Source organism: Balaenoptera acutorostrata, chromosome 1 (genome assembly GCF_949987535.1).
Source record: "Balaenoptera acutorostrata chromosome 1, mBalAcu1.1, whole genome shotgun sequence".
NCBI classification, from domain to species: Eukaryota; Metazoa; Chordata; class Mammalia; order Artiodactyla; family Balaenopteridae; genus Balaenoptera; species Balaenoptera acutorostrata.
In genome coordinates this window covers 65,825,176-65,851,964 of record NC_080064.1, presented here as the reverse complement: position 1 = coordinate 65,851,964, position 26,789 = coordinate 65,825,176, and the positions used below count along the sequence as shown (strand labels likewise).

Sequence of the window (26,789 nt, the reverse complement as noted above, 5' to 3'; positions counted from 1 at the left end):
TTAGGTGTGACTTATTGGCAGTTGTGTCATTGAATGGGGTAACAAGGGCTGGAGTCCAAGGGTTGTTGGTGAATGAGCTACAAAATAGAAAGAAATTTGTGTATCAGTTTTGTAGGGTAAATAAAACTGATTTAAAAAACAAACAAAAAACAATCCAAGGCAATGTTCTCTCACTACTGATTTCATAGCTGAGGGCACCAAGCTACACTCATTCCACTGACCTCAGCAGCAGCATTAGCTTATTCAGCACAGTGAGTATAGTATTAAATGAGAATCCAGGAATGGTTTACCCCAAAATCTTTATTTGGGGTCACAAGCTTTTGCCACTTTACTGTCCTCCATCGATACCCCATTCACTGCACTTTACCCTGCAGCTAGAAACACGTGAGCCTTGCCTGCATAGACGTTGCTAGCTTTCATACGAAGGTGCCTCTATAGGGTGATCCCTGCCCCAAATTCTCATTTATGAATGCTGAGCTGCCTCTTCCCTAAACATGTATCAAAACACATTTGACTTGGGCAACACTACAGTCATTCATGTGAACACACACAACTTTAATCCTAGTGTAGGTAAATGCATCAATGGTACAGGCTCTGAGTTTTTCTTTAATCAAACCTTAAAATGAACTTTCTACTCTCAGTAAGAACTATGTTGCTTCAAACCAAATGTCCCTCTAAGAGCAATTAAGAAAGCTGGACAAAATTTTTAGAAATCTGTTTGAAGGCATCTGAAAGATACCCAGGTAGTGAGAACTTGCAAAGTCAAGTCCCAGAGAAGGAGAGAAATAAAATGAGGCTACTTTTCCTCCACAAGTTTAGTAACAATTTTAAAAGACAAGGAGTGTGAGAGGCTGAGACATTTAGCAAAGTTTTCAGGAGTTAGACTTTGGGTTGTGGGGAATAAATATGAAAGATCAGGGACCACTGAAGAGAAGCCCTCGTTAAAAATGACAGACACAAAACAAAACGTAAGCTTTTTTGGGGATCCCAAAAGGCTAGTTCCAAGGAGTAGTGACCCCGAAATACACCAGCCCTTGTGAGGATTGATGCCTGATTGGATATACAATGGAGAAAAGACAGTCTCTTCAATAAGTGGTGCTGGGAAAACTGGACAACTACATGTAAAAGAATGAAATTAGAACACTCCCTAACACCATACACAAAAATAAACTCAAAACGGATTAGAGACCTAAATGTAAGACCGGACACTGTAAAACTCTTAGAGGAAAACATAGGAAGAACACTCTTTGACATAAATCACAGCAACATCTTTTTTGATCCACCTCCTAGAGTAATGGGAATAAAAACAAAAATAAACAAATGGGACCTAATGAAACTTAAAAGCTTTTGCACAGCAAAGGAAACCATAAACAAGACGAAAAGACAACCCTCAGAATGGGAGAAAATATTTGCAAACGAATCAATGGACAAAGGATTAATCTCCAAAATATATAAACAGCCCATGCAGCTCAATATTAAAAAAACAAACAACCCAATCCAAAAATGGGCAGAAGACCTAAATAGACATTTCTCCAAAGAAGACATACAGATGGCCAAGAAGCACATGAAAAGCTGCTCAACATCACTAATTATTAGAGAAATGCAAATCAAAACTACAATGACGTATCACCTCACACCAGTTAGAATGGGCATCATCTGAAAATCTACAAACAACAAATGCTGGAGAGGGTGTGGAGAAAAGGGAACCCTCTGCACTGTTGGTGGGAATGTAAATTGATACAGCCACTATGGAGAACAGTATGGAAGTTCCTTAAAAAACTAAAAAAAGAATTACCATGTGGCCCAGCAATCCCACTACTGGGCATATACCTAGAGAAAACCATAATTCAAAAAGACACATGCACCCCAATGTTCACTGCAGCACTATTTACAATAGCCAGGTCATGGAAGCAACCTAAATGCCCACTGACAGACGAATGGATAAAGAAGAAGTGATACATATATACAATGGAATATTACTCAGCCATAAAAAGGAATGAAATTGGGTCATTTGTAGAGACGTGGATGGATCTAGAGACTGTCATACAGAGTGAAGTAAGTCAGAAAGAGGAAAACAAATATCGTATATTAACACATATATGTGGAACCTAGAAAAACGGTACAGATGACCAGTTTGCAGGGCAGTAATTGAGACACAGATGTAGAGAACAAACGTATGGACACCAAGGGGGGAAAGCAGCAGTGGGTGGGGGTGGTGGTGTGATGAATTGGGAGATTGGGATTGACATGTATACACTGATGTGTATAAAATGGATGACTAATAAGAACCTGCTGTATAAAAAAATAAATAAAATTCAAAAATTCAAAAAAAAGATGACAGACACAAAACAAAACAAAATGTAAGCTTTTGGGGGGAATCCCAAAAGGCTAGTTCCAAGGAGTAGTGACCCCGAAATACACCAGCCCTTGTGAGGACTGATGCCTGATTGGATTAAGTTGATCTTCCTCTGACCTAATCGCCTGCCAAAGGCAAAACTAAATCCTCTCTGGTGGAAGATATTAACCAGAGCCTCAAATTATTTCTAGTTTTCATACCTAACATCTGAAGTTTAATAAAAAAACAACAAGGCAAATAAGACATGACTTGAATGAAAACAAAGAGGAAAAAACAATAGAACAGACCCACAAAATACTGGAGTTGTCAGATATGTCCTTTAGTGTTACTATAATTAATATAACAATTTTGTTAAGGAATAAAGTGATAAAATAGATAATTCTGGCACAGAAGTGGAAACTATATAAAAGAATGAAATGGAAATTCTAAAAATGGAAAACACAATAACTGAAATTAAGAACTCAGTGGATGAGTTTTACAGCATAGACAGGGAGAGAATTAGTGAACTGGAAGATAGGTCAGAAGAATATCTAGACTAGAACATGGAAGGTCAAAATGCTGGAAAATATGGACTTTTTCAATAAGGGTAGAAACAATACTTGAAGAGACAAAATCTGATCCTTTTGCATAGTGAAATACATCAAACTACCTATTCAAGAAGCATATTTAGGCACACTGTACTAAAACTGAAAACCAAACATAAAGAGAAAAGCTGGGGAAAAAAAGAGATTCACTTTTAAAGGAGCAAGAATAAGACCAACAGCTGACTTCAACAGTAAGTGGTATCAAGTTAATTAACTATCTATATTCTAAACAACAGAAACAATAGAAGCAAGAAGACAATGTAATTCATACTGCCAAAGTGCTGAAAGAAAACAGCTGCCAACCTAGATTTCCACATACAGAGGAAAAAACATTTACAACTGCATCAAAACAAAAACTTATGAATAAACCAAACAAAAGATGTGCAAGATTACTAAACAGAAAACTCTAGAATATAAGAGAGCATTTGAAGATGACCTAAACAAATAGAAAGACAGACTAAGATCATGGTATGGAAGACAATATTATTAAGATAGCAGTTTCCTACAAACGGATCTAATAGATTATTTCAAAATCTCAATTGTTTTCTCTTTTTTGGTTGAAAAATTTATGGCAATACAAATGAACAACAAAGTAGGACAAGGTTGTACTACTGGATATCAAGAATATAGGCCTAGCATTATTAAAACAATTAGGTATTGATATAAAAATAAATAGACCAATAAAACAGAATAGAGGGTACAGAAACTGGCACATAAATTATATGGACACTTGATTTATGATAAGTGTGGCACAGCAAAGCAGCTGAGAAATTGGTACTTTCATAAGCATAACAAAAACTTTGCTCCTTATTTTACACCACATACAAAATTCATTTGTAGATGGACTGTAAATCTAAATGTCAAAGGTAAAACAAAGTTAACGAAATTTCTAGAAGATAACATAGGAGAAATATCTTCATTATCTCTGAGTAGGAACAATTTCTTGAACAGGTCACAAGAAAAGCACTCCCCATGAAGGAAAAAAACTGATGAAATGAACTACATTAAAATTAGGAACTTGTGCTCAATAAAACATACTCAAGAGAGGAGAAAAAGCAAACCACTGAATAGGAGATATCTGCAACACACATAATCATCAAAAAACTTATTTATATTCAATATATAGCCAAAACTAGAACAAATCAAGGAAAAAACAAAACAGACAAGCCAATAGACCAACAAGCAAAAGACATGAATAAGCTCTTCACAAAAAGGATATACAAATGCTCAATGAAAAAATGCTCAGTCTCATCAGTGATGAGGGAAAAGCAAATGAAAATAATGAGATAACACTACACAACAACTAAATTGGCTAAATTAAGAAGTCACACCATACCAAGTGTTAGCGAGGATGTGGAGCACCTTGAACTCTCATGTGCTGCTGGTCTCAGTGTAAAATGGTTCAACCACTATTGGAAACTTTTTGGCAGAATCAACTAAAATTGAACATATGTGTAGCCAGGACCCTATGTTCTACTCCCAGGTATATACCAAATCAAACTGTGAATTAATGTGCACCAAAGGGCATGTACAATAAGGTCCATAGCAGCATATACATAACTGGAAATAACGCAAATGTCTATCAACCCTAAAGTGGATTGTGGTATATTCCTACAGTGGAATTCTGTATAACAATGAAAACCAACAAATCACTGATTCTTGCAACCATACAGATGAATCTCACAAACACTGTAGTTGAAGGAAGTGAGACACAAGAATACATTCTGCATGGTTCGATTCATATAAAGCTCAAAAACAGGCAAAACTAGAACATGATTTTAGAAGTCAACACAATATTACTTTGGAGGAAGAGGATAATGATTGGGAAGGGACATAAGAGAGGCTTCCAGGGTGCTAACTGCATTTTACTACTTCATCTGGGTAGTACTTACATGGATATGTTCATTTTATTAATTCATCAAGCTGAATACTTATGTGTGCACTTTTCTATATGTATGTTTTGCTTCAATAAAAAAGTTTCTTTAACAAAACTCAGTAAACCCCAATCTAAAAATCTGAGTGTGAATACTTCCTCTGACCATAGGAAAATAAATTATTTAAATATTTATCAGGTGAAAACAAAAAGAATGTTTTTCCTAAGTTAAAATCAAGCACTATGGGTCATTATCAATATTTGTATTTTAGCTGTAAGGTGAGTGTTAAACTTGTCCCTTAAAAAAGGCAGTCACAGAAATAAGAATGTTGGGTAGTTCTTCTCCCTACTACACCCACCCCTGACAATATTTTTCAGCTACTACTGAGGTAATAGTTCAAAATGTGAATAGTATACCAATAATATACTATTAGAAGGTACCAGTAATTGATTGCTTGGGAGGCAGCTGTTAAATATCAGGATACCTACCATCCATGTAACTATGCAGCGCAGTTAACATTGTCCCATCTTGGGGCACATAGGCAGAATAAGCCATTTCTTCTAACATGGGTGGAGACAGCCTGGAGGGCGGGACTGCTGTGACTGGGGCAGAGGAGGAGTGATTAGGACTGACGTGTTTCTTGTGGCGTGCTCTACAGTTCTGAAACCACACCTGAGGGAGGAGAAAAGCAATGTAGCTATGTCACATTATCAGTTGAGTACATTACCAGTTCAGTTTACCAAGGAATGCAACCTCACTCTACCATATAAGCGCAGCATCAATCTAAATAAGCTTTCTAAGAAAGAATTCTGTAGACACAAGAGAAACAATTTTGCACAGTTATCAATGGTCATTTTCTTCGCCCAAATAATAATTATTTGTTGATTTACTTAAAAACTGATTCTATACTAAGCCAGCATCTTCCAAAATAAAAATGGGGTAAGGGATTCAAAATTCCAGAAAAGTTTCCTTGGTTTTACTACTGGCATTTGGGACAAAAAGGAAAACAGAAAAAGCCCTTTCATCAGAAAATTTTTAAAAATGCACTACTAAATGTATTCTCAGACACCTGCTGGACTTATTGTAAATCTTTTTTCAAATGACTAAAATCCCTACTGAGAGCTTAAAGCTTTCTACAAACCTCTTGATTCAGTTATTCCAGTCACATTGTAACCTGCTGAGTTCAATTTCTATTAGTAAATACATAGGCTATTCTCTAAGAAGCAGGTTAAGGTCAGGCTTATAATAAGAAACAACTAGTGATATTTAAGCAGAATAAAATAACAAACACATCCACTGGTGAAACAGTTCACCAATGTAAAGAGCTAACCACCCTGTTGTCCACTCTACCACAGAAATAAAGGAAGCATATTCTGGGTAAGCAGAGTTGTACGTGCAGGTCAGGGTAAGTAAGGCTAGACCGCCCAGAATGCTTCCAGTATCTAAGCTACCTGCATGTGAACTCCCTGCTCTTAGATAAAACTTGCCTACAGAGGGTTTCTCTATTAAAATATTATAGTATTTATTTGCTATCACTCAGAACAATTCTGTCATAAGAAGACAGAGACGTGGAGGGATAAAAACTTTAAGGAAATTAGGGTAAGAACATTTGGGGATCAGGGGAGAAGGCTAGGGGCGTTAAGTCTCTACCTAGGACTGGTAGGTAGGTACTTGACGGCACTAGGGAATCAGGGCTGAATAATGTGGAACAGAAGGAAGCTGCAAAAAGATTTATGTGAAAAAGTTGCCCTGATCTCAAAAGACACACCTTGTCCTTGGGACTCACAAACAGAAGGCTGCAAAGTATAAACTCAAGGGGTTAAAACCAAAGGAATAGAAACCAATAATACAATGGCGTCTGAGCAGGTGGCTGAATGGCAGCACCTGAGGTATATTTCAGGAACAAGCTTAGGCATGTACCAAGGAAGAGGAGTGAGAAGTCACAGCCTTCTCCCCCATCTTCTGGAGTGCTAGTTAGACTCTCAGGTACCTATACAGAGACTTTACCCAAAGTCTTCAGTCACAGTTCCTCCACAGGCTCCTTAACAGGTGCCACTGCTGTCACCCACCCAGCCAAGAAGACACACGCACACATTCTCCAACTTGTAAGCAGGAACTGCCGTCACCTGCCTTTTCCCCTGACAGTGCCCGGAAGACAAGCACCCCAGAGGACTACATATAACCTAAAACACATGGCGCTATGATTCCCAGAGTTTCTTCAAAGTATCTTATGTCTCCAATAAATTATATATTGGATGGAAACTGTTCAGTTATTTTTTAAAATCTCAGACTTTGTAAATAAAGATGAAGAAAGCATGACATAAACAGTAGAATGACTACCTTAATGCTAATTCAAATAGCTCCTTGGAAAGATCAACAGGTAATTAAGCAGAGAGGGGTTTGAAAACACAAAGTGTCATGTAACTTGCACAGCAAAATATAGTTGAAGATTCCAGGCATCAGAAAACAACTTCTGACATGAGGGCTACCTAGCTTCAGGAATAAAATACAGTCCTTTTGACTCTCCTCACTGACTTAAAATTTCCTCCTTCTGCTTTCAAACCTCTAACAAGGGTTAAAATTTCTTATGAGCAACATACTCTTTAAAAAATTTGAGTTCTAAATTGTAAAATACATAAGCTGAAAGCAGGCCATGTAGACATTCTGCAAAAGAAAAGACTAATGCATAAGATGAATCTCTTAGAAAACCCGAAGAGTCAAATACGAGAATTTAATGTATGAAAAAGATGGAATTTTAAATTATTGGGAAATCAGTATTGGCGTAATATTGATTTAGAGGAAGCTGGCTAATCGTTTGGGAGAAAAGAAATAGAAAAATCCCTACTTTACAACACGTAACCAAAAGTCAATTCCAGATAAATTAGGGTTTAGGTGTAAATAATTGGGACCATAAATGTTTAAGGAAACAAAAGCCAATGTTGATATACTTTCTAGGTGGAACCAAAGCTATGAGAAAAAAATATTAAGAGATTTGAATAAAAAACAGTGTAAAATTTCTATGTGGAAAAAATAAGTGAAAGGGAAACTGATGAACTATGAAAGTTTAACTATGATAAACAATAAAAATCAGTACAATAAAGAGAAAAGAAATAACCCAATAGAAAAGAGCGCTAAAAAGTACAAATTTTATTTTCAAAATAAGCAAACATGTTAAGGTTTACTGACAATAAAAGAAATATACATGAAAACAATGACATTTTCTGACTGCCAAATTGGAAAGGATGTAAAAGAATGACAGTTTTTAGGATTTACGTGCGTTGGGGAAAGGAAAATTTCACACGTAGGTCCTGGTAGAATAAATTGGTTATGAAGTTTCTGCAAGGCGATTTTTGTACTATCAGTCAAAGGCCCAAAAATGTTTTATCTTTTGACTCAACAATCCCACTTTTAGAAATTTATCCTATGGACACTACCGAACAAATGTGCAAGGTATACACACAATGTTGTTCACTATAGCATTTTTATGATACCAAAAAATTGGAAATAAACTAAATAAATTGTGCTATGCTCAATATGTGTAGCAATAAAAATGATGTAGATCTTAATATGGAAAGAGAACTTCAAGCACACTGACTGGAAGAAATAGCAATGTTTTATCATGTTTCTGTAAGATACACAATCCGTAATTCACCTCTGAAAGGGTATGTGAACAGTGATTGTATCTGGATGCAGAGTGTGAAAAGTAAAATCATCCATCTTTATTCTGTGATTTCAGCTCAATGATGATCTGCTCTGTTATAATGTCTCCCTATGCAGACTTTAGCTAGTAAAGGTGAGACCTGTACTTACACCCTGTATAAGAACATTACTTCTACCTAATCTTTGGGTAGCCTAGTTTGCATATTAGAATCAAGGCCTAGCAATCAAATCTCTTTTCTTTAACTTTTCTAAAGTGTGTCCAATGCTAGGAAGTAGGCTGGGCAAAGAGGTTATGACTACTATTTGAGATCACTGTAATTAATCCTTCAAAAATACTGTGACAGACTATATATTTGGATTGCTAGTACTCCTTCCTTTGCCATCTTATCAAAAATATTTAAATTCAATCCTCACATATTAAAAGCCACCATCCAACAGCATATTCTCCAAGTTCTAGTGCTTGAAATGAAGTTAACTTGCTCATAATACTGGTGACCTAAGTACCTGGAAATTACATGACAGATGTCTGTCTGCGGTCCTTATTTCTTCAAATAATAAGAAAAGCTCTCAGAAAACCCTCCATTTTCCTTCCCTTCCAACTTCAAAATAATCTAAAACATAATAATCATGAATCTGACTTAGCTACAGCAGTCACTGTCATTGAATGTATAGAGTCTTAGATTACAAGGACCCCTCAGACCATTAAGTTTGAACTACCTCAACAAAGGAAGCTTCACTCCCAGGTACAGGGACTCACTACCTCGATGGTAGCCTATGCCATTTTTGTAGCCTTACATACTGAGAAAATTCTTCATAGTGAGTGAAATCTGTTTCTTTCCTACATTCCCTTGCAGACACCCAATCCCGCTGCCTGTAGGACAGCCTTTCACATACGTTTGAAGACACCTATTCTGTTTATACTATTCCTTCCCTTACCATCTCCGGATCTTTTTTCCAGATAAATATCCCTGTTGCTGTTAATACCAGCACATAATTTCTAGACTTTCATGACCTTAACCTTCCTGTAAAGAGAGCACTCTTTTCACATTGGTTCCCTGTTAGTCCCTTTCTAAAATTTGGCACTCTGAAACAAACACAATACCCTGGACATTTAGAAAAATACTGAGGTCATGGGACTTGCCTCTTCAGAGAGCCTCATTACACTGCACTCAACCAAATCCACTGGGAATCTAGGTCTTTGGAGAAGATACAATATCATCAGGTCTTTCCCACTGATTTCTTGGTATAAATGATTTTTTAATTATGAAATACTTCAGGCTTAATAAACAGAAGAATAAATACCTGTTTACCAATCATCCAATTTAAGAAGTAAAACATTATATGTGCAGTGTTGGACTTAACCTTTTTTCTCCCCACTGAACTTTATCTCGATAGTTATGGTCACTAGCATTATTAATTCTTTACACCATTTTTAACCTTAAATATTATTTAAAATTATTTTCCACTTCCTTGATCTGAGGGAAACAGAAAATCTTGACACAATTGACCACTTCCATCTTGAACCCACCTAACTCCTTGGCCCTCCATGATGCTTCTATACCAGATTCATTCCTTGATTCTGACTGTAATGGTCCAATGCAAACAGCTCTCTCCATAAAGTCCATTCTTCCCTTTTTACTGTCCGTGATCTCTTTCTAAAGGATCTTACCCAATTTCATGGGATCGGATCTCTCTGTTTGAGTCCTGTTCATCCTTTAAAATACCTGTTTATGTGCTCAACTGCTACCATCATTGTCTGATTATCACAGCTAGAAGGGAATTCATCTCCCTCCCAACTACCAAACCCGTTTTTAAAAAAAACCTTTAATATTTCTGTCAATAGCACCATTCCCATGGATACGTTGACTTCAAATTTAAGAGTCATCTTTGATGTCTCTCTGCTTCCCCATTACAGTATCCAGGTCCTTTACTTGTCTCTCTAGCATCCAGTACCTGCCATCAGTGTTCAGTCAATAAAATGTTTTCGGATGAATTCTAGGCCACTACCTCAGTTAATTCTCTTTTCAAAAAAAGAGAATTTTGCTATTTTGCTGGGCATCACACCTAATCTGTCAATCTCTATGCAGCCTCTCCCAACTCTAATTCTTCCCACGTACTGTCACCAGACCTTTCTTCCTAAAATTACGTAAAATCACGTAAAATCTCTTCCTAAAATCTCTTCCTGCTCAGAAGATAACTCTACATGCACAGCCTCTCCAAGTTCAGCTCCAATAATTCCATCCCCCACAATTTGCAAACATAAATCTTATCTGTCAACAGATTTGCTCTGACTCATCCTTCCCTAGTTTTGTTTACATCACTCCCTCTACCAGGATCATTAACAAAGGCCATAGATATCCCCCCTCTTGCCCACCTCTCCCCCACTCACTCACATTCACAATAATAGAAAAGTAGAAAAAAATTCTGGCCTCAGAACCAGATCTAGCTTGGAACCACAGTTGTCTTTTTAGCCTGAGGATCCTTAGGGTTGCTCTGAGCAATGAATGAATGGTCAACAAATGGTAGCCTAGACCAAGCAGGCTAATTATCAGGTTTAAAAAAATTGATTAGAGTGTGAAGAGACCTAAAATGGGAAGCTAAGGCTCTGACGTTTCTTCACAAAGCAAAACAAACAATGACAACAACAAAAAACAAAACAAACCCCCCCCCCACCCCGCCAACAATTTACACTTTTAAAGACCTAGAATAACTGGATTGTTTGTTTGTTTGATATTGAGCTCCATGAGCTGTTTGTATATTTTGGAGATTAATCCTTTGTCTGTTGTTTCATTATGTTAACATGTATATATGGAATCTTAAAAAAAAAAATAGTACTGATAAACCTAGTTGCAGGGCAGGAATAAAGATGTAGACATAGAGAATGGACTTGAGGACATGGGGTGGCAGGGCGAAGCTGGGGTGAAGTGAGAGTAGCATCGACATACATACACTACCGAATGTAAAATAGTTGGCTGGTGGGAAGCAGCAGCATAGCACAGGGAGATGGCTTGGTGCTTTGCGATGACCTAGAGGAGTGGGATAGGGAGGGTGGGAGGGAGGCTCAAGAGGGAGGGGATATGGGGACATGTGTATGCATATGGCTGATTCCCTTTGTTGTGCAACAGAAACTAACACAGTATTGTGAAGTAATTATACTTCAATAAAGATCTATTAAAAAAAAAAAAAAAGCTAAACACAGAATTACCATATGATCCAGCAATTCCATTCCTAGGTATATATCTAAAGGAATTGAAAGCAAGCGTTCAGATAATTGTGTGCTGATGTGTATAGCAGCATTATTCATAATAGCCAAAAAGTGGAAATGACCCAAATATTCGTGCATGGACAAATAAAATGTGGTACATACATTGTAATATTATCCAACCATAAAAAGGAATGAAGTACTGATACATGTTACAACCTGGATGAACATTATGCTAAGTGAAATAAACCAGATACCAAAAGGGGGAAAAGAAAAATGACCTAGAACTTTTAACATCTCTTGATTAACCTTTAAAATAATCACCTGTATCACACGTCTGCTCAAGCCTGTCCTTTCTGCCAGTTTCTGGAGGGTCTGTGCATCTGGGTTGTTGTCCTGAGCAAATTGTGCTTGCATAACCTGTTTTTTAAAAAAGTGTAGGTAGTAAATAGCTAAAAATAAGAAGCTCAGTCTTATGCATTTTGATGACAGGAGAGATAAGACATGCACAAGAAAATGGGATACTTGCACTTTAATACTTGAAAATCAATATGGGGATGTATAAAAAAAGAATGCATATTGTGTACATTTATGCACAAGTTGCTATGTTGAAATCTTAAAAAAAATCTATTTCAACATAAAAACTTGTCTCTCAACTATGCTGTTAAAAATAAGCTCATCTTTTCTTCCCTTCTGACAATCCACAAATAAAATGCGTAATAGTATAAGTCTCTTTACTATTTTTTCCGTTTTGTTAAAAATTGATAGCATTAAAAAACTTAAAAAAATATTTTTTTTATCTTCAGCCTCTACTGAGCAAAACAGGTTCAAGGCCCCTACCACAATTTTTATCAGTCTGCAAAAGTAGACAGTGCAACAGATGGATTCCACTTAATTGTAATGACTCCATCATTAATTGTTTTGAGCACTTGCTCTATGCAAAGGAACATCTGGGATCTTAAAAAGAGACACCCATCAGCCCACTGAATAAGAATTTCCTGAGATCTAAACATTTATAGATGGAAAAGCTCCCAAGTGATTCTGGTCTCAACTTCCTAGGAGAAGATACACGCATGCCAATAATTAGCAACAATACAAGCTAAAGTGAGAGGTGAGGAGTGGGGTGGGGGGGGAGGGAGGAGGAGTACCAGAATAAAAGCACACTCTAAGGGCTTTGGATTCTTCTAGAAAAGGAAATCACGGAAATCAAGTGGGATATTTGAATTTTATTACTTAAAAGTCAATAGAGGGAAGTATTATAAAATATAAAGAAAGTATTATAAGAATGAGAAAGGGGAGTCTGGCATCCAACATGATTGTGCATGTCTGTGGGCATGTGATGGGGATAATCTACCTAAAGACCTTAAGTCCTGCTGACCTCGACACCATTTCCAGGAGGCAAGATTAACTGCATTCTCCACTATGCTCCTCATATAATACTATCTTTTGCCACTGCACTTGTCACTGCGTAGCTAACTAATGTGTTAGTAAGTCGAGCTCTCCATAGCAGATAGTGAGTTTCTTGAGGGCAAAGGGACTGTCTTATTCTTCATATCCGCAGGAGTTAATCCCCCTTCCTGTCACACAGTATGCGCTGAAGACTTTGTGTGTGATGGAATGAACCTCGGCAATGTGAGGAAAATCTGAAGATAGTGTGGAGAAAAAGACCGATGTTGTTCCAGGAAACCTTATAAAGTTTACAAATTATATAATTTTTTTTCAGTTACGTTCTCGCTGATAGTGACTCTTCCAGAATAAGGTATTCCTGTCTTCCTATCCAACTACACTTGTCCACACACTCACTGTAAACAGCACATGTATTTTTGCTTTAAAAAATGGGCAGAATCAGCCTAAAAGTTTATGATCTCGCCTAGCTCACTTCCTTCTTCCTCTCCTACTCCAAATGTGTTAACTTTAATATCTTCATGTGCAAATAGAGTTGTGTTTATATGTAGTTGAGCATGTAACATCCCAAAGAGAAAAAAGAATGAACAAATTAATTATGTCTTTGTTTTTTAATTTTTCAAGGAGAAAAGCTGAACAGATATTTGAAGATTTTGTTTGTAAGGCCATTATTGATAATTTATAAAACAAAAACAGCATGCTTTTCACAAATGCATTTCAAATTCACAAGTTTAATAATGGAAGTAAATTACATTTACTAAAGCAATTTCTCATTAAGGAATAAAGGAAAACTTAAATCAACACTGATGGTTTGAAGCTGGAATATGCTAAAGGAAAAGTAAGATGTGTTCATCAGTGTTTAGTCTCACAAAAGAACCCTTTTAATTTTAACTTGGTTTCATTACTCTCTGGTCACTAATGATGCCAAAACCCACCCTACTCCTTTTCTGAGCTCTTTTAACATGGTCAAGGAGCAAGCCTCTGTAGACACATCATTTTAAGGCCAGAAGGTCTACCAGAAATGTGAGGAGTCTGCATAGTAGCAGCTGACCAACTTGATCTGAAAGTAGATTAAAGTAGGTGCTAACCCTGGCATGTTTAACATTAATAATCATTGAGCAAATACTTCCAATTACAATAAGCAAACCATAGTACTGCCGGAACTTTTAAAATACAATTTATACAAATGAGACAATATTTGAAGTATTTTTGCTACCACAAAATAGTACTCTATTCTGAAAGTCAAACTATTTTTTCTTCCCATAAGCTTCTAAAGAAGAATTTGGGAAATTTGTTTGTTCCTCCCATTTTAAGTCTTATAAGTCCAAACCAGTACTCTATGAATAGTCTTGACTTATTGATCACCTATATTTTATTGTTTTGCTAAATTCAAGCACTACTTAAATATATTCAGCTTTCTGAAAAGTAGGACAATTTGGCAATGAGGTACACTGCCTGATTTATTAGAGGTTCTGGCAAAGTATAATGATTCAACTTATCCTAGATTCCTAAGCTACAAAGAACACTTGAGGACAAGGATTGTGTCTCATTTGTTTCAGCCATTCCTGGCACAGATAGATGTTAATAAATACTGAATAAATGAGAACATGCTTTGAAAGTATATAATTTCTGCTTTCATTTTAAAAAACCTATGATTCTGATATAAATTTTTAAAACATGATTCAGATCATATTTTCGTATAATAATGCATGGCTTAAATAGTTTATGCACATTTGCAATTTAAAACTATAAGGCTATCTACAAGATTCAGAATCTCACTCTTGTTTTAGCTGCCACTGTCGTTAAGTGGAGTTTTGTTAAGGCACAGTTCTACTCATGGTCTCCTGGGAGGCCAAGCAAAATGAAAAGACCAGAGGTTTGGGGAGCAGGGTCCAAATGTCTTCTCTGCCATTCCCTTGGTGGTCTGCCTTGGGGGAGTACCTACACTTCTTGGATGAGGCTACCTATATCAAGGGATTGTAAGAGATAAAAGAAGATAATGTAGAGAAAATGTCTGGCATAAGACTTGGTATACAAAGACCTCCACAAATATTATTCCCTTTCTATTTAATTAGTGCCTCTATCTTCCTATATGAGATTGTATATCTACCTAAAGCAGTTTCAAATTTTCACAGTTATCCTTTTACTAATAAATTTTTATATCGAACTAAAGCTATCAGCCTTATGATTATTAAAGTTATAGCCAGGCTTTCATGGAAACAGCCCACTTTATAAACAGAACATATTTACATTAGAGATTATATTTTAACTCAGACACCTTTTAACTACTGGGTATTTTGCTGCCAGGTCTCCCACAGTTATTCATATCTCCTAACCTGGGGCTTTACGTGATCTTCATTACAACCAAATGAGGCACCCAGAAAAGCAAGGTTCAAACAGGTGTCTCTTTCAACTGCCTTATCTTTCATTTCCTACCTGCTGACCATGCAGTCTATGCCTAAATTAAGAAATCAAAAACACTTTTGGAAATTTTTTAGAATAGATCTAGATTTTAATGCTAGATTGCTTCCAATGCCATTAAGTTCCCTTGGAATATTTGTGTCACATCAAGGCTTCTTTCTTAATCATTCTCAAAATAAAAATTCTCTTTTACTGCATTCATCTTAAATACTGCCAAGTATTAGAATACTGTAAGTGATTTTTCAAAATATTACCTTCACTCATTTCTTAACATTGTATAAATATCCTTTCAAGTCTGAGCTAAGATGGATACTATGTGTAAAGCACCCAGCCATACATGGTAGGCGCTTTACAGATGTTACCTCACCTTAACATAAAACAAATACTTCAGTCACATTAATCTTTTAGAAAATGTGATTTCTTTATCTGAAAAAAAATGCCAGAAAGAATCACTGTATGCGTAGACTTAAATATAAAGCATTATTTTTAATTTTTAAGAGTAATTATTTCATTACTTTCATGACAATTTGCATAAATAGAACTTACAACAATTATACTTAGGGCAACTAAGTTGAAAATAATCCCTCCCTTTTCAGGGAACATAATGAACCTTTAGCATCAAATTATAGAATTACTCCCTCTACCCTCTTTAAAAACAAGAAGGGTCTACTTGATTGGAGTCAATCGGTAGACTCCTATTTATGGTAAAGCATTTACAATTCTTTCCTACTCAGAAAATGTACAATCTTGTCCATTAAAACACTCAATGTGGTTTGTTAAAAAGATGAACACGTTAGTGTCCCACTGACCCACATACTGAGCGTCTCTTTCTGTTAAGAGTCCCCAAATATTTTATCTTCTAGCGCAATTACATGTAGTAATGTAAATGCCTGGGTTAAAGTAATTTTTATCAGGAAGTCGGAACAGATCAACATTTTGTTTCCACTTTGATGTTAATGCTAACAGACCCCAGGGAGACGAACTTGAATGATGAGTTCATATCACATCATGACTCTCGAAATATTGATAAACAATATTTAGGGCAATGTTTTCATACACCTAACAAGTTAGTTTTCACAAAAAGCACAGGCTAACCTTTTTGAAAACAAAAATGTTTTAAGACAGCATAGAGATTGTTTTTTGCTTGGCTTTGTTAGTTTGGGTTTGGTGGTTTTTTGTTTTTTTTTTTTTAGGTGGGGAAGGGCTTCAAAAACTCATAAATTCATTGTCATGTCTACCTGGAGCTGATCTGCTGTAAAGCTTGTTCGAGCTCTTTTTGCTGGTTTTGGATGATTGACATCTTGCTCTGTGAGGAGGGCGCCTTCGACACTAATCCCATTACCTGCATTTAAAAAACACACCATTCATACAATAATAGGTTGTTGTATGAACAATCATACAATAATAGGTTTCTTGCATCTCTTGGCTTGGTATGAAACTGTATACACCTTCTAGTTTGCCAAATCCCTTAAGTTTTAGAACATACTAGAAACATACTGTGGAAACAATATTCCATTTGTAGGCTTGTATATTTAGTCAAAAGTGCACCAAGTTGGAAGTGCACATCTAAGGCTCATCCTTACAAAGGCAAATACAAGGAAACAAATGGTTACAAAAAGCAAAACAGAACCCTAAACTCAAGGCTGCTTCCTGAGAATATGGCACAAGGCGAATACATATGCCATGGCTTTTCTTGTAAATAAACAGATGGAGACCATCACTAACAGTGGAGGGCTTAATGAGTTTCACCACAATTACACTGCACAAAGTAATGCTTTAAGACGACCTTAGGAAAAATCGTTATTGTCCCTGTGTTCACTGTCCCAAAAGATTCAAAAGTATTTTAAGTATATATTTACCATTTTCCACTTCTCTTTTTAAATTATCCAGCATGCAGTCATAATGCACTCTGCAGAGGACTTTCTCTTCCACCAAAGCAAACTCCTCTCCTGTGGAAAGTTGCCTTTTGCAAGAAAAGCAGGCAAAGCACGCCAAGTGATAGACATTCCCCTTGGCCCTCCGGACCCAGTCAGTAGAATGGATGTGCCTCCCACAGCGAGAGCAGCGAGTTCCATACCTTCTACATAAATAGAAGGGTGGGAGGTGAAGATTTTAATGCTTGGTGAGATATTCATCAGTCTAAGATTAAACTAACACATTATTTACTCATTGGATTAACCCAAGTATTTAAATCTTTTGAAAAGGAAACAGGAATCAATTATTTTTTAAAAGTCATATGGTACACAATCGAGACTTGAGACGGGATCATAATTCAAACCTGTTTATAAAACAAAAACTTCCCATTGTTACTCTAAAGGAGAAAAGGATTTTTTTTTTCTTTTAAAATAAATGACACAGGAGTTTCAGTATCCTTCTTGTAACAAATATCAGTACATTTATAAATTACCTAGAGACTCAACATAACTCACACACACACACACACACTCGAGACTGAAACCTAAAAATACAAAAGCATACCATTGAAGATATAAATAATGACGTCTTAAAACCAAGTTGAGATAATTAGAAAATGCTCTAAACTTTTTTTTAAAGTTAAAACATTTTCAATTGATATTATCAAAGAATGAATAGAACAGAAATTGTTCACTCTGGTGTGAAGAAACCTCAGAAACCTCAGTGATGGAAAACTCAGAAATGTTTCCTTTGGTGAACAAGCTGTTGCAATACCATCCACAAGAGGAGGGGAAATATTACCTAAAACTTTTAGACACATATCTGGACATTAAATGCAAGTTAATCTTAACAAAATGCCAGATGTAAAGATTTCTTTTTTCTCTCAGTCCTAGTGACCAGACACTCTCTGTCATATCTCCTACCACAACTGCAGTCATAACCTGGAATATCCACATTAAACTAGATAAGTATATGTGTCTGTGTCTATTCCTTAACATATCTTTAGAGGTATTGCCAGTTTTTAAGTTAATCTGAAAAACTGAATCATAAGAATAAATTTCAGAATATAATAAAATATGAAGTATAAAAAAAATCCTGAAGAACTAGACTTTCAATAAGTCTCTGAAACCAAACATTTCAAGGGGCTTTAAATTACCCCCCAAAAAAAAAAATTAAGATTAGCATATCCTAAGTGAAAGAGGAGGCAAACTGCTACTGTTTTTGAGGAAACAGAGAGTAAACCTGCTGAGAAATATATGTTTTGGGTAATTATAAAATTCTATGACTTTATAAAATAAAGGACTCTGGATTTCATGAAGTGCTTTAAATTACCTAGCAATTTTATTCAAATCAATCACTAAATTCTCTTAAATCAGTTTTTGAAATTGAGTATAAATAACATAATTAGTATTACAAACTTCACTATGTAGTATTAACTTCCCAATTTCACAATGAACATTCTTCTTCGTTTGGAAATGCAAATAGGGAAAAAATGTGATAATTTTAAAAAGTCATGCTTAAGGATGATTTCAATTTTGAGATAGCTATCCATTAAGAATTAAATTCTATCTTAGAAGAAACTTTACATTTAAACTATTATAGAGAGACCATGTGGAGAAAATGTTACATTTAATATCCTAGGCAAATACAATCTCACAAAACAAAGATCAAAGAACGGACAAAAGAAACAGGATTTTTAGGCAGAATACGTAATTAGACTTGGTGTATTTCCAATACTGCAATGGTCAATTCTTCTGAATAATATGGTTTAATCACAGTTTCCAAACTGCTGGCATTTTATAGGTATATTACTAGGGGTCATTCTATAGTAAACTGGAGAAAGCACAACAAAACCTTGATTTTTTTTCCCCCATAATTACTTCATTTTTGTCTTGCTACTCCTCCTGAACAAAGGGCTTTGCTATAATAAGTCATCTTATATTTCATACTTTATATCTCTGCACAGCAAAGAAAGTTCCCTGTTTTTAATACCAAAAACTTTCATTCGCCAAAGTGGAAATAATTATTTAAAATTAATTTTTGTATACTGAGTTCCTAAAACACATAGCATGCTAATTTTGTTTTAATACAAATTATACCTCAAAAATATGAAGCATTCTCATTTTGAAATCCATTGTATAAGAAAAAGTGGGCTTCAGTAAATAAAACTGGACAAGAAAGGCTATTTACAAAATTCTCTTCGTGTAATACCTTCTTGGAGTATCTACTTACTAAAAAAAAAAGTTTCGGTGTACCTGAAATAATCAAGTTTGCAGAAAATGTCTTTGTCTTTAATATAACAGCTGGTATGCCTTCCTAAGGAGGTCCTGCAGACACTGCAGGAGAGACACCGAACATGCCAGCACAGGTCATTCACCTGTGAAGAAGAAGGGGTTAGGATGAGAAGCTATTCTAAAACCACACTTAAGAGTATCCTTCATTGGTTTTCTGTATCAGGCAATTTTAAAAGCTGGCCCCTTAATATTTTAACACATACTCTGAATGTTTCTATCTAAGAGGTGTCATTTACACAAATACGCATCTAGATATATTCTCTTTTAGACCTCAAACAGAAAATCACAGTAGCATATTATACACTTTGTGTTTAATTTTTTAAATACACTTCTGAAAAATTCAGGGTTTTTTTTTTTTTAATTGAACGTCTATTCAGGTTTTTTTTGGTTTGTTTTTTGTTTTGTTTTGTTATCGAATGTCTATGAACACAGGGAAAATTTTAGCCACTTTAAAAGTCCTACATACTGGTTTTATATTTTTTTCCTTGACCAAATTCTTCCCACCATGAAACATGGTAGCTAAAGAATTCAAGCCACATCCCTTCTCAATCTACTTTTTAGTTAAAGTGAGAAAGAAAATGGAAAAGAAGCTTTGTAAGAAATACTTACCCGTGTAAAGAAGCCAGGCAATCCATTTTACTTACAAAACAGAAATTCCTAAGGTAGATTTAAATGTTGATATGGCCAAAGCCCTGGCTCCTGTCTAACATTAAATAATCAAAACATAAAGTATTGGTAACCCTACTTTAATGATATGGTTACTAGAGGAAAAAAATAAATCTATTATAAACGGTTCTAAGAAGGCACCCAACTATTTGCCATTTATACTTCAGGAAGTGAGACATTAAACGCTTTAATTTAATTTAATAAATCACAGCACTTTATATTCTATATAGGAGCATGAAACATTGTCAAATCAGGGGACAAATCATAAATAGCCTTACCTTAAACTGTTGCTATCACTGTATAAGCGGCACATCTTTAGCCTTCAAAAACGAAGATGTGTATTGAATTGAATTTGCCTGTAATGCAGGCTCCTAAATTTTGCTCTTGTTAAATGGACACAGGAACTAGGCTTATGCTTAATGAAATTTCATTTAAGAGAACGGCAATGATGCAAAAACACTAGCTATACTCTACAAATGGATCTAATGCCTAATATAAGAATTAGGAAATTGGAAAAATGGGAAATTGTGAAATACAGCTTTTGCTACACTATTTCATAATAAAGACTATCTTGTCCAATGATTCTATCATATTAGCGCTACTGTTCAACATATTTTTCTGTGATATGAAATATAAAAGTTCCTTCGAAGCGGAAGAAAGTTTCACTGGCTTCTAATTACAGTTATGTGTCTCTTTCCAAAGCACTAATGAGAGTATCATTTTAGTGAAATTTTAAGTTTTGGTCTTGCTATAAAAGAACTACATGCTCACAATACAAGAAAACAGGGAAAATAGCAATAGGAAACAATAGGAAAAAAATCTGAGGAAATAGAAATAAAAAAAATTAACAATGGTGAATGCTGTCCTATTAATTAGAGATGCATTTTCTTTCTATTTTTTTCCTCAAACGGGCCCAATTAAGTTAAAGTGTAGAAATACAGGTTTCCTTTAGTATTCCACTGTTTAAGGCCTTCTGCATTTTGATGTTATCCAGGCTCTTTTTTTTTTTTTTTTTTTTTTAAAGCAAGGCTAGATGCAGGCTTCAGGGCAGAGTCATGGCCATTCTCTAGTTCCCTAAAGCCAGATGTAACGCCTGGTTTGCCACCTTTCCTCAAAGTTTACTTAAAAAAAAATCTCCTTCATCTTCCATTTCTTTTCCAGAGATGAAAGTAAGGTGAACAGAGAAAATTCTGGTGACTATAAACCTTTCCTGATGGCTAGCATTGATCCAATCTCTGTATGTATACATATATAGGACCAAGCCAGAAAAAAAAATCCCTCAAACGACAGGGCACTGAAGTATCAGATGGGGCAACAGATGCATCTAACTCCTCTCATTTTTTTTGTTCTAACTCCATTTAACTTGCCTCACAATATGGTGTTTTTCTATATTAAACAGTTATACACTCAAATATTCTATTAGGTCTAACAATTATTTTTTCACCAGTGACTCAAATTGAATTCAAACTTATCTGGAAGAATAAGCACACAAAATGGGGGGGAAAAAGTTAAGAACTCAGTTTTTAAACATAAAGTGTCAAACTTTTGCTAGAACTAGTTTCCTATGTAATAAGCAGCAGCTAGTTTTCTTGTACATACACTAACATGTACAAAAAGGGGTGGTCTAAGACTGTACGTAGAAGACTTCATTGAGAGGACTCTGGTCTTACTACAAAGGAAAGCTTTAAAAGACTCTTCAGATAACTTAGATTATTTTATACAATACAAATATAAAACATATAAACATATGTTAACATATAAAAGAAGAACACTAGAAATGATTTTATCTATTTCAGAGGATATGTTAAGAGTCACTTTATAATAACTTTTTTCTTTACCCTCTCTGCTGTGTAGTGGATCCATTATAGATCCATCAGAAACATTCTTAAAGATTAAGCTAATTATTGAGAGGGCTCATTGAAAATAAGAAACTAGTTTTGATCCAAAAGATGGTTTTTAAATATCCAAAAAGGCTCAGGTGTGGAAACACTGAAATGGGAATCTTAAGAATACAGACTTAAAGAGAAAGCCAGCTTTAAGAATCAACCACCAATTAAGTAAATTAGTCACTTTTTAAACGTTTTCACCAAAACTCCTTTTGGTGCTTTATCTGGGTTGTATCTACAGGGTATCATTCCAACTCCCCAGATGAAGCAGCTTTGTATGTTGAGGGAGAAATTTAAAGAAACTCACTAATTTGTTTTTTGAATTCATATTCTCCATAATGAATTCTTTTGAAAAACTGGGGTCGGGAGGGGGAGGTGAGGAGAATAGAAAGTGAACTGGTTTGCTACTAAGTCAGTGTAGGAGAGATCATTATTTTAAATAGTGGTTTAAAAAAGCTATTGAAGTTGAAATTCCATGGTATTAGAATTAAGACACAAGGGACTATGATCCTTCATGCAATGACATGGATAACTAGCCTGCCAGAATTTGTACTCCAAAACTCCCCCACAATATCTTGAGAGAAGTAAAACAAATCAAGACAGACAGTCAACTCTCAAACCACCACTTGAAGCACTTCATCCCAAGCATTTTTCTTTCTTTCTGTTTTGTATAAATTTACATCAATTTCCATTTTTTTTCCACTAAGCACTGGAGATGACATTAAAAAAAAAATCATTGGGTGGCCCTGAAGTATTAAACCTTAATAAGAGGAGGAAGATATTGAAAATGGTTTTCATTTAAATGCTACTATGAACTTTTACTCTGGAAAAGCCTCAGGTTAGTGTAAACAAACATAAGATTGTAAAATATCTATCCAGAAAAGACCCTTTAAGGCACTTGACAGTGGTTCTCACCAAAGGAGACACTGAAAAGGGGAAATCGATCAACATATACAGACCTGGAGTCCTCATAAGCAGGCAGACGTGTGGGTGTTATTGGGGGTGGAGGAACCATAACCCGAGGCTCAGTAAAAATAATCGGGCAGGACCCTGTTTCCAGAATGGGTAAGCGTTTCCCCAGTTCTGTTCCGCTACAAGTAGGTGGCTAACTCCAGCACATCCACCCAGGGTATCGGCACGTCTAGACCAGGATGGGTCACACGTAAGCAGTTTTGCAACAGCGGGTATTCTAAGATTTCTTCTCCCACTCTTTCCCACCGCATGAGTTGCCCCTGACTGGGCCGTAGTGCTGAGAAAGTCTACATTCTCCAGCGAGAACTTGAGTGGAAAAGAGAGGGAAAATAAACTTTTCTCTTCTCCCAGAGCTCCCGGGGAACCCCGCTGCCCCTGGGCCTCGCGGCTGCGCCCTACCTTGAGAAGGTACTTGTCCACGATCTCCAGGCCGCAGCTGTTGCACACACACTTGCCAGGGGGGCAGACGGAGCCCGAGGCCATGGACCGGGGTGAGGACGACGGGGACAGTGGGGCCGAGGAGGAGCACGAGTCCTCGTCCCCCACTCCCTCGGGGCTCACCTGCAGGAAGCCACGAGGCGCGGTCTCAGGCGGTTCTAGACCCCTCCTTCTCTCCCCATCCCACAGACCCACGGGGGCTCCCTCACAGCCTCCCCTCCCTTACCCCAAACCACCCCCAGTTCCTGAGGTCCCGCTTCTCGCCCTCTCCCCCGGGTCCATGCTCCCACCACGCCCCCGCCGGGGCTGCAGGCCACTGACCTCAATGACCTGGGGCGCCTGGCGGCCCTGCGCAGCCCGCCACACCGGCTCAGCTTCTACCCCCGCCCTAGCACCCCTCTCCACCCGCTCCCCGAGGGGCCAACTGGGCCCGGGGAGGAGTGCGGGGACAGCAGCCCTTCGTCCTTGGGCTGCCTCCCGACGGCCCGGCTCGCCATCACCCGGGTCCCTACCCACTCACCAGTCCCTCTTCCCCGGCGCCTTTCCGAGTCCTCCCGGCCGCCAGGGCTGCAGTCCGCCCGCACTCCTCCGACATGAGCCCCTGGCACTGAGGGCGGGGAAGTGGGGAGGAACAGAGACGAGAAGTTCAGAGCCGGCACGTGGGCCCAGAGCTTCAGCTTCTCCGCACGCGGGGCGGGCTAATGAAGGCCCACGGCGCTCCGGGCCGCACGTGCAGCCGTCTGGGCGCCTGCGCCCGCGCGCGCCTGGCAAGCCGACGCCGACGCAGCCTCCCTTGCAGGCAGCGGGCGGCGGCGGCGTCGCAGCCTCAGCGCGCGACTAGGCGGCCACCGGAGCACCAACGGTTCGCCCGGCGCGCTGCCGCGCTCTCGGGGCTCCGGGTCCCCGCGCTCACCGTAGCACGTCGGTTCCCCGCCCCCCTGCCGGGGGTAACAAGTTAATAACAATCATCCCGGCACAAAGCAGTTTCTTTCTAGACGTCAATCACAGCGGAGCGGGGATCACCCGGCTAAAGGGGGTGCATGGGGGTGGAGTGAAGTGGGAGAGAAGAAAAGAGGATTTGAGGAGGGGGTGGGGGTAGAAACTTGATTTCTTTAATAGCCTCAATTAAAAGAGCAAGACACATATATATTTTTTAAAAGGGGGCTTTTTGAATTGGATAGCCCAAAAGGTGAAGAGGTTTAATAGGATACTTGAAAGCTAATTACAGCTGGATTTAAGAAGCCTGGTGTTTGTTCCGATGACAATTTGAATGAAAATGCTTCAGATTAAACCGAGCCAGCAGCTCTTTCGTAAACTTAACAGCAATTAGAGCTGCGAGTGATTTATACTCGTTTCTTTAAGGTGTAAATTGCCACTTATTGCTCGGTAAGTCAACATTTGAGCTACTAAAGGATTATTTTTAGCTAGCGCAAAAAAGCGGGTCGAATAATGGAAAATATCCAGCTGAATTTAATTTGTGTCATTAAAAAAAAAAAAAAGACTCACCCAACCTCGGTCAAAATGTTTTAAAGCAACAACGCGCATTACTCAAGTGTTTCCAAGCCTTTGTAGGAGTTTTGTTCTTAAATGAAAACGCAGGCGCTCTGGGCTTTTTCTGCCTTCGTTTACGGAAACTCTAGCTTGGGGGACGAGGGGGGGGTCCCGGAACTCGAACGGCCCACAGTTCTGCATTTCTGTCTCTTCGCCTCCCTCTTTCCGTCACTCTGGTAGCACCAGAAGAGATACTGTCCGGGCCCCCCAGTCCCTCGGGCTCTCCGCCGGGACCCTCGGGTGCGCTCCCTACTCGGGACCCAGCGCCGCAGACACAAAGAGTTTAGGCAGAAGAGCCCCGAGTTCGCCGAGTGTTCCCCGCCAGCGTCGGCGCGAAGACAAAGTCAGCGGTGCCCAGTGCGGGTCCAGCGGAGGCGCTCAAACAGGCTGCAGATGATTTTCAAACCTAAAACGCGAGATACCCCGCGGCTCCTGCCTCCAAAGTGAGGTGAGAGTTTGTCAGTTTCCCCCCATCTACTCGAAGAATGGTGTGACTCGAGAGCCCTGGGGTTTGCTTCTTTCGGTGTTTTAAAGTAAAATGGCCTTCCTAGCCCGCCCTAGGATCCCAGAGGCCTTCCTGGAGCCACGTCTGCTTCTATTTCGCTGTGGGGCCGCGGCAGCGCGGACCGCCCTACGGCCGGAGGAGCTCCTTAGGGCCGGCAAGCGTCCGCCGGCGGCTGGGAGCGGGAAGCCGCGCCTCTGTTCCTTCCCACCCCACAGCCGCCTGGACCTCCAGACTCACTCTCCCGACCGCCCTTTCACCACTGCAAACACAACAAAAGCACGACTCACATGTACCCGAGAGCGCCTTAGACTTGAGGTTTCGTCTCCCAAATTACGGTCTCCATGGCCTCAGGTTAAGTGAGCTTGTGGGGAGGGGAGGCAATGATTACTAACGCTACTACGTAAGAAAAAAAAAAAAAAACTGCCAGGTTTGAAGATGAGGCCGTTACAGGTAATTTCTGAACCTCATTTAGGAGCGCAAACAGCTCGCGTTTCAAGGAAACTGCGATTCAGCTGGTCTGGCCAGGCGTCGGGTCGCTCACCTTCTCGGGAGGAACTGCCAGCTCCGGCACGTCCTTTTCTTCTAGTTTACACACAAACATCTGCTCGCTTTTCCAATACATGGCACTGCTAGGGCTGCTTATCACATACCAACTCCAGAGGGTCAGAGGCTGTCCGTGTCTGCCGATCTGGCCCGCCTCCCCAGCCCCAGCGCACTAATAAAAGCTGACACCGAGAAGAGAAAGAATGCTACAAGTCTTCGTCCAAAGAGGCCGCTGTGACCGTAACCACTCTGATGGACTGCTCTTAAGATTGTTTCCCAACTTCATTGAGGTCTGTCCCTCTAGGAAAAGGAAAAAAAAGAGTTTTGTTTTTCCAGAGGGTGGAACCTTACATGAAGGGAGGGAAGAGGGTGTGGGGGGAAAAGTCTTTTCCTGGAGGAATAGCCTCACCTCATTAAGAAAAACCCGCCTTCTCTACAAGTCAAGATCTTTATCAGGACAAGCCAACTTACTCCAGATTTAGTATTAAAGAAGAAGAAGAAAAAAACAAAACAAAACAT

General features: G+C 38.3%; 1 protein-coding gene across 1 annotated transcript; it reads right to left on the bottom strand.

Moving 5' to 3' along the window:
* LHX8 (LIM homeobox 8) lies at window positions 1–26,349 on the bottom strand. Its single transcript, XM_007182937.3, has 9 exons — window positions 26,269–26,349; window positions 24,192–24,278; window positions 23,633–23,794; window positions 19,671–19,792; window positions 17,361–17,581; window positions 16,740–16,843; window positions 12,001–12,096; window positions 5,303–5,486; window positions 1–77 (listed from the first exon to the last, which is right to left on the bottom strand). The coding sequence occupies exons 1-9, from the start codon at window positions 26,347–26,349 to the stop codon at window positions 1–3; spliced, it is 1,134 nt and encodes a 377-aa protein (XP_007182999.1).
* Between the last annotated feature and the right edge of the window lie 440 nt (window positions 26,350–26,789).